At 37.7% G+C, this 9,589-nt stretch overlaps 1 protein-coding gene across 1 annotated transcript in view; it reads right to left on the minus strand.

Moving 5' to 3' along the window:
- The window catches only part of LOC127656804 (transforming growth factor beta-3 proprotein-like), a 34,585-nt gene extending 26,613 nt beyond the window's left edge, over positions 1 to 7,972 (minus strand). Inside the window, exon 1 of the mRNA XM_052145271.1 lies at positions 7,290 to 7,972. Within this exon, the coding sequence (XP_052001231.1) occupies positions 7,290 to 7,635 (346 nt within the window). The 5' untranslated portion in view covers positions 7,636 to 7,972. The remainder of the gene's footprint in view (positions 1 to 7,289) is intronic.
- Positions 7,973 to 9,589: the final 1,617 nt, after the last annotated feature.

A 9,589-nucleotide genomic window follows, 5' to 3' on the forward strand; every position in this document is an offset into this window, starting at 1 on the left:
ATCACGACCGCCGGCCACTTGTTCTCTTTGGAACTGGACCTCCTGCTTCCACATGCCCAGCCGTGGCACAAGCCTGCCCCCGAGCCGATGGTCTCCATGGGCCACGAGGATGAAAATCTTCCTTGGGCTTGTGCTCCTTAACCCGTCGCGTTGGATGATCAGGACCGTCCGACTCTGCTATGTGATTCAGTTTGCCAGGCACCCACCCAGGTTCAACGGCGTCCGCTCCACCGCAGTGAGAGTTGAGAATGCCGCTGCCTTGCGTGCTTAGATCGCCTCCCTTCTACGGAAGGGCGCAATAGAGCCTGTCCCTCCAGCCGAGGTGAAGAAGGGGTTTTACAGCCCCTACTTCATCTTACCCAAAAAAGGCGCCGGGTTGCGGCCAATCCTCGACCTGCGAGTTCTGAACTGGGCTCTGCACAGACTCCCATTCAAGATGCTCACGCAAAAACGCATTCTAGCGAGGGTCCGGCATATGGATTTGTTCGCGGCGGTAGACCTGAAGGATGCGTACTTTCATGTCTTGATCCTTCCTCGACACAGACCCTTTCTCCGGTAGCCTTCGAGGGTCAGGCATATCAGTACAAAGTCCTCCCCTTCGACCTGTCCTTGTCCACTCGCGCCTTCACGAAAGTCGCAGAGGCAGCCCTTGCCCCACTAAGGGAAGTGGGTGTCCGCATCCTCAACTATCTCAACGACTGGCTAATTTTAGCTCACTCACTTATTTCATTATATCATATTATTTTGAAGTTTGATAATCACGTTAGATTCCCATCTATCTGCCCCCAAATTTAAGATCTCTTTAAATAAAAATGAAAACTTTTGTTGTATCATTTAAGATATTTAAGACTTTTTACATTTACATTTATGCATTTGGCAGACGCTTTTATCCAAAGCGACTTACAGTGCACTTATTACAGGGACAATCTCCCCCGGAGCAACCTGGAGTTAAGTGCCTTGCTCAAGGGCCCAACAGTGGCATCTTGGTGGTGCTGGGGCTTGAACCCCCAACCTTCTGGTCAGTAACCCTGAGCCTCAACCACTGAGCCACCACTGCCTTACAAAAACCTCAAAACCGTTGTAGGTTTGTGAGTGGAACATACTCAAATTGAAGTCGTTATTAACTAATATTTTGTCCACCCCGCCATAGCTCGCAAATCTCATTCGTGCATCTGTATATTCAAACTGGCTTGTTGCCTTCAAGGAGACATGAGAGAATTGATGGCATTTTGTGTCATGGTGCAACGTGACTTGACGTGGCAAATTAGAGCATTTGTGCATGCGACAGAGAGAGCACTGAGAGCAATATTTTCCGTGTATACATTTATTAAGGTTATCGTAAGGCTTCAGAAGACGTGAAATAAAGTGTAAGTGTCATATGGACTATGTGTATGATACCTTCATAGTGCTTTTAGAGCAGCTTGGGGATTCATCATAATATCTTCTTTTCTGTTCCATGGAAGAAGGAAGTCATGTTTGGAATGACATGAAGGTGAGTAAATTATTACAGAATTTTCTTTTATGAGTCAACTATTTCTTTCAAATAAATTCTAACCACCAAAAACCACAGAAATAACGGTACACTGAATGCTAATTGTCAGATTTAGAAGATAACTGAACTGAGAAGTCATAAAGTGTCGTGTACCATATAAATCAAAGGAACTACCTTTAAAACACATCATGCTTTCATTCAGGTCCTGTGCTGACTTTTTTCCAAGTGATAAGTACAGTGTGAAATGAGGTCATGCGGTAAATATTTGGCGGTCAGTTCTTCAAGAGCTTCACTGCAGGCCGTTTGACTGCATGATGCCAGTGATTATTTTGAGTCTTTGAGTAACACACAGTGAATGTGGATGCCCTCAAATAAATGAAAAGACGTAAAGTACTAAACGGTTGAGAGATGAGATAAAGCTCAAAAGCCTTGTATTCTGCTCACAACCACTCACATGACCATGAAATAAGAGATGAAGATGTGTGTGTGTTTTGGCCAGCGAATGTGTTCTCAGTTTTGCTTGGAAATTACATCACCTTCTTACAATTACAGATATATGAAATGTGGGGAGGTCTGTAGGTCTACACTTGCTCCTTTCTGCCGGATACAGGCACAATTTACAAATGCCAGATAGTGTTAACCTCTTAGGATATCTCTGTATTTTGCTGTGTTTAGCTTTCCTTCAACCCTGACCAGCCCCCCAGTCTCTGCCGCTGAAAAACACCCCAGAGTATGATGCTACCACCAGCATGCTTCACCATTTGGATGTTATTGCACAGGTGATGAGCGGTGTCTGGTTTCCTCCAGCCATGATGCTTGGAATTGAGGCCAAACAGTTACATTTTTGTTTCATCAGAACAGAGAATCTTGTTTCTCACAGTCTGAGAGTCCTTTAGGTGCTTTTTTTATGTGTCTTGCACTGAAGAGAGGCTTCTGTCTGGCTACTCTGACATCAAGCCCAGATCGGTGGAGTGTTGCAGTGATGGTTGTCCTTCTGCATGTTTCTCCCATCTCCACACATGATCTCTGGAGCTCAACCAGTGTGACCATCGGGTTCTTGATCACCTCTCATACCAAGGCCCTTCTCCCCCAATTGCTCCCTTTGGCCAGGCAGCCAGCTCTAGGAAGAATTCTGGTTGTTTCAAATTTCTTTCATTTAAGAATTATGGAGGCCACTGTGCTCTTGGGAGCCTTCAATGCAGCCGAAACCCTCCCCAGGACTGTGCCTCAACACAATCCTGTCTCTGAGCTCTGCAGGCAGTTTGTTTACCGCATAGCTTGGTTTTTGTTCTGATATGCATTTTCAGCTATAATACCTTATATAGGCAGGTGTGTGCCTTTCCATATCATATCCAATCAATAGAATTTGCCACAAGTGGACTCCAATCAAAGTGTTGAAACATCTCAAAGATGATCCAGAGAAATGGGATGCACCTGAGCTAAATTTCAAGTGTCATAGCAAAGGGTCTGAATACTTATGTCAATGTAATATTTCAGTTTTTTTCTTTTTAATAAATATGCCGTTATCAAAAATCTAGTTTTTACTTTGTCATTGTGGGATATGCAGTAAAGATTGATGGAAAAACAAAAAATAATTTAAAGAATTTTAAATTTTAGCATAAGGCTGCAACATAAAAATGAAAAAAAGGGGGTCTGAATACTTTATAAATGCACTGTATCTCTGGGTGTAAATACAATGGCTCCAAAAAACATGTTTTGTTCCCAATAATGTCAACTGTAACTGAGAAAATTCGAGTTGATATGACAAAGCAATCAGAAGTTACAGCATTGCAAAATAATTTATCAAAGTGTACAAAAGCATCTCCAAACAAATACAACATAATAATTGTACATAAGAACTAATTACACATGCAAACACAACAATGACTAAAGGTTTGTAAAGCATGCAGACATGATTTTAGTCATGAGATTTCACAGAATGAGTTTCATTCTGTGTCATTTGAGTCATCATTGAGTCTGTGTCATGTATTTGGCGCCATCTCCTGGTGGTCATATGTAACATTGTGCTTCATGTGGATTATCTAACGATCTATACATCTGATTATCTTGTGTGGACTCGTTTGAAAGATAATCACCTCCTCTAAGTAATGGTATGTGATACTGTATTTTCTGTTTGTTTTTGATGAAGTTATAAACATGGCACATAAGCAACACCAACATAATTGTCTTATACAAGACATATAATTAGCTAATACCAGTGGCAAATTCTCAGGGCCAGCAAAGCCTTCTCTGCTGGCCTAACATGCCAAATAAATAAATATTTTTCATTCTTAATCACCTTGTATTTTTAATCACTTTCCACTCTTAGTTAATCTACAAACAAATAGAGAAAACAAAAAGTTTATTCAGTCAGAATATATTCTTTGAAGCTTACAAGCAAAGTGTGACAACTGTTTCACAAATCACATGCCCAAATCAGCACGTGAGTTTGAGTTCCACTCCCTCAGACCTTCAGAATTTCCACAGAATCCCTCAACAGTGCAAATGAATGAGCAACTAAAGTCAGATTGTCAGATTCATCAGCCAATCAGATTGATTTATTTGTTCTTGGTAGGTGTGGTCTTTAGGATATGTCCCGGTGGATGCCTTCTAGCTGGCCTTGAGTGACGCAATAAAAAATTCCGTGATGTCATTTGAAAGTGAAGAGCGCAAGATCTTGCTGACGATTCGACTGTCATCACTATCGCCATTGAGAAAGAGATCCTTACGGATTTAAAAACACGAGATGTTCTTCATGACCGTGTTATTGATTAATTAAACAGGAAAGGAGGACTGGTTTTCACTTCAAGTAAATTGCTAAGTGTTTTTGCAACATCCAGGGTTTTCTAAGTGTAAATGATCAAGTTTTGTCCATCAAGTAAAAGATCAAGTTTTGAAAAGTTTTGCTGCATTCCATTCAACTCTGAAAGTCGGATTTTACAACTTCCTACTAGGAAAAGTGCAATGGATGCATCTTGAAGTCAGAATTACAACTTGTAGACTCATGTAGAAATTCTCAACTCTTGCTTTATTTAACTCGAGCATTAAGTGTCGTTTCAAGTTCTGGCTTTCCTGCGTGGACGTGTTTTTAATATGTCAATTAGTATTATTAGTTAGCTGCGACATTATGTATGATGCCCAAAGGTATAGGGAGTCTTATTCATTGTGAAACTGGGTTTTCTTAATGGCATGAATCAAACAGAAGGCCTAGACTTTAAATTCACGGCCCACCAACTGTTATTACTCATTATATTTATGTCTGTGAGTAAAACAAATAGGCTGGTTTTATTCTACTCTATGAGAGCCTTCTAACACATGGCAATTTGATCAGTTTGATGTTTTTTACTGATTGCAATAATATATGCAGTGCAATTTAGATTTTATTTGTTATTTTTTAGAATTGATCCAAACGGAACATTTCTGATTTGTCTGCAGAAGTGCATTGAAAAGTAGAGTTTCTAAGCTTCAAAACAATTCCTATTTCTGTTGTGTTAGACAAGACTAACACATATTTTGACAATTTTTTATTTAAGACCCATCCAAGCTTAAAGGGTGATTTAAACCATTTAATATTACAGTTCCTTATAAAGTTGGCATTTTATTTGACTCATTTTAAATTTTTTCATTGCATTTGGCATTTGGCGAGTGTTAATTTTACACCAAACAAAGACAATTTTTATTTCAAGTTTTTGTTCAAATTTTGCTCAAGACTTGAGATTATTTTTGGACTCTGGCTCTTGTGCCTTTATTTTTCTTTTCTCCTGGTTAATGGACAAACAGCTCTGGAATGGCAAAAATGCCGTCCAGTGATGTAACTGACATTCCCTTATTTCTGAATGCAAATATACACAAAGACAAGAATCCGTAGCCTGCTTTTGTTCTCAAAACCTTGAGTGCAGGGACGCTATCTTGACCACTACTTCAATGAGAAAATGCACGGAAAAGCAAAAATATGTAAATGATTCCACAAGCTGCAACCTTCCGAAGTGCTACGCATGAAAAATCCATTAGTTTAGCTGATGTGAATGGAACGAGAATATACATTACTCTATCACCGTGGTGACGGCCACCACAGTCTTCAGATTTACTGAAACTGAAAATGGCATAATGGAAAGGAAAGAGATTTCTCTGCCAATCCAATGTTAAAGCAGCGAATGTGGCTCCTCTCACTCGAGCTTACCTGCTAAAACAGCTCTGATGGGACTTTATTTTAAAATAGCATTCTGAGAGAGCAAATAGTTTACCACTGTGAAGTAGAACACGTCAACATTAGAAGTAGCCTGAACTGGGTTCCAAAAAACATCAGTGTGAATGTGGAGTGGACTGAAGTGGACCAAAGAGTGGGACAGTGTGGATGCAAAGACAATTACTGTAGGTTTTGTTTTGATCCTCTTAAAAAAAAAGTATTTGTTCACCTCATAAATAGAGAGTTGTTCCATATATATGAATTGGAAAAATTCAAATGACTGGTAAAAAAAATGTAAGTGGCCAGTAAAAGTGGGCATTCACAATATGAGGTAATTATATTGTGTCTCAAGGATCTTGTGAGTTTTACAGTGGTATAGCCAATCAAGTCTACAGCATAAATCTACTACTACTGCATGACTTCAGAGAGTTAAACAGCAGTGATCCAGTCGGTAAAACACAGACTGCTCTAAATCTGACCGGACTGTCTAGTACTGGACTCTTGTCTCACCTTTGGACTGTATGACAGCTTCACAGGACTCTATCCTTAAATAATCTGGGGCCCATCTCAACTTGAACTAAACCCAGAGACACATGGAAAATTGGTGGGGATATTTCTGCATTGACCCTCAGATGAAAGAGGAGAGCGGACTAATCATATGAAATCATTTTCAGATGTCAAGACGTTCCATTTATTAACAAGAGTGATAATAAACTCGGTCTTCTATTTCTTCATAGCGTGTGCATATGCAGTCGCGAGCCTGTTCAAAAGATTTTATTGCATGCCTGTTGTTCTGATGGTCACAGTTTATCATAACATTAATTACCATAACATTAACAAACATTATTACGTGATACACATAATGCTCAACAGATCAAAGAAATTACATTCAAAGAGTTTGAAACGTCTGGAAAATTTGATTCAGATTTTCTCATTAGTGATAAACCGCTTTATATATATATATATCTGCCAGGCTGACTAATATTGGTTCATTTTGAATATATCGGTTTGTGCTGATAACTGTAGACGAGAGAAAGAAGGACAATTAACACAAGCGCTTATGTTACATATTGCGCAAATTTTAAAGTGAATTTTGAGATCATTTTGTGTAACGTAAGTGATCATTTAAATTCAGTCATTTTATTTGCTATCATTACATTTTTTTATTTCTGTCATGGGCCACCTTGCTCTTTAGATATCTGCACTGGTTGTAATCTGTAATCTGTATTGTGTTGTTTGTAAATTATTTATGATGTACTTATTATACTGTAATTAATATTTGGTTGTTATAAAGTGTTACTGTTAATACAAAATCCCCTTTCACTCTATGATTTCATATTTAAATGCACTGAACTATTGATCTGTAAAATATTATGTAATGTTTGTTAAGGATTTATTATATAGTAATAATACTGTAATTAATGTATAGTTGGATTACCATTAATTCCATTCCCCCTGTCTGTCTCTGATTTCACATTTAAATGCTACTATTGATCTGTAAAATATTATGTAATGTTTGGTAATGACTATATAGTTATTATAAAGTGTTCCTGTTAATACAATAACCTCTGTATGTATATGAATATCCATATGTCCACTGTGGTCACTTACTGTTTTCAGGGGATCCCTGGATCATGTTGAATTTGTGTATTTCTTTTGCATAGTACTCAGTCTCAGTGTTGTCCTGTCCGCAGTTCTGCTGTCTGTCGCGTCCTAACTCTTCCAGCAGTTCCCTAGTGCTGTTATAAAGAGCCAGCACTTGATAGGGCACCTGACTAGAGCCCAAGGTCTGCGGCGGGCTGGTCAGTCTCAGTTTGCTGAGGATCTGACCCCGGATGGCCTCCACCCTCTTCTTCTTGATGTGGTCGATGTCCACCGTGGTGCAGGTTGATAGAGACAAACTCATGGTTACACTGTTCAAAAGAAGCACAAACAGCAGTCCTCTTCCCAAATGCATGATTTACTCTCTACACTTTACACTTGACAGTAATTATAAATACAGTTCCAGTTCAGATAAAACAGGTTTAAATGAAATATAATGGTGAATTCCAGGTTCTCCTCACTATGGGCTGGAGTTCAAGTGCTGAGCCTGTTTTCCCCATGAAATTCCATGCTGAAACCTTATTCCACATAAGCATTGCACAATAATCCCAGAACATCCTTAAACCTCCATCATTAGAGCTTTAAAAGAAACACAATGGTCACTATCACATTGTCCATCCGTATTTTCTCCACAAACAAGCACTTTTTCCAGACTTCCCTGACAGCTGTGCACACACGCTGGAGCTTCACTGGACTGCAGGCTTATTTCGCTCCTGCTGCACTTTATAGTCAGAGCTTCAGTGATGTATGCGGTGGGAGGAGTCAATCTCACCCAAACTGCTCTCTGCAAGTTTCCCAATCATGCAATTACTTTATATAATAGCTAAGGCGTATTAGAAAATGTAATTGCACCTTATGTAACTCACAGCAATGGAAACGAATAGAATATTTTAGAAATTAGTTTGCAGTCCTAATCATCTAAACGCCAAACATCCTTCTCTTTTACACACACACACACACACACACACACACACACACTCTCTCTCTCTCTCTCTCTCTCTCTCTCTCCTAACAGCTGGATTTTTACAACACTTTTGCGCCCCCTGCTGGATGTTCACACCGATTTAAAACATTACCCCTGTAAAAAAAGAAACTGATATTATTCAATAATGATTATCATTGGCATCTTAATTGTATATAGGCTACAGGTCCATACAGTCTTTATTTCATGAAAGGACGTTTGTGAAGGCCGACACATCATTTGATTGCATGAAACACACAATCAATGTCTTTTGCAAACTTAAATACACATTATGAATTCAAAATTTATTATAAATGTGTCCTATTTGAACATTATTGCATTTGATGATGCTGTGTTTTATTATAAATATTTAAAGGAGTATTTTGCAATTTTACATATATCTGTATAGCCAGTCATGCAAATTCTGTTTAAAAAAAATAAATAAAAAAAAGCAAAACTTTACAAGATATGTATAAAAATATATAAACTGGGTTGTGAGGGTTACTTTTGAAATGTATTCCACTACAGATTACAGAATACATGCCGTTAAATGTAATTTGTAACATATTCTGTTAGATTACTCAAGGTCAGTAATGTATTCTAAATACTTTGGATTACTTCTTCGACACTGGTAGATTTTTTCACTGATGTATAAATCACATCATAAGAAAGTGTTTCACCGCTGTTCAAATGCACTTTATATCACATCATTTATATGTATTAATGTTTTCCATCTGAAAGGACTAAATATGAAATGAAACAAATGACAATAAAATGCAAAGTAATCTCTTCAGTAATCAAAATACTTTTGAATGTAACTGTATTCTAATTACCAATTATATAAACTGTAGTGGAATACAGTTACTTATATTTTGAATTTTAAATACGTAATCCGTTACATGTATTCTGTTAATCCCCAATCCTGATTATATATATATATATATATATATATATATATATATATATATATATATATATATATATATATTTAATCAAAACAGAGTCAATTTGATTATTAGTCATTTTGAAATATTCCACCCGTTACAAGTCTTGTATAACCTAACATATTTATTTGTATTTATTTAGCTTGAGACAATGCAATAATTAGCAGTTGAAGTACTAAATATGTAACAAAAATGTATTTAAACAATCTAATTTCCTAAAATGAGGTCTGTACCCTCAATGGTGTGTCAAGAGAAATGCAAAACACTGAGATATGCTGAAATTATTTGTGTCATTTTTTTTTATTAATGATTATGTATTTTACCGTTTAAAGTCATCAAAATATGATTTATGTACATAATGTGACTATTTTACCCTTAGTTTGAGTAGCACCATAAACATCTCT

The sequence above is a fragment of the Xyrauchen texanus genome, chromosome 16, assembly GCF_025860055.1.
Source record: "Xyrauchen texanus isolate HMW12.3.18 chromosome 16, RBS_HiC_50CHRs, whole genome shotgun sequence".
Lineage (NCBI taxonomy): Eukaryota > Metazoa > Chordata > Actinopteri > Cypriniformes > Catostomidae > Xyrauchen > Xyrauchen texanus.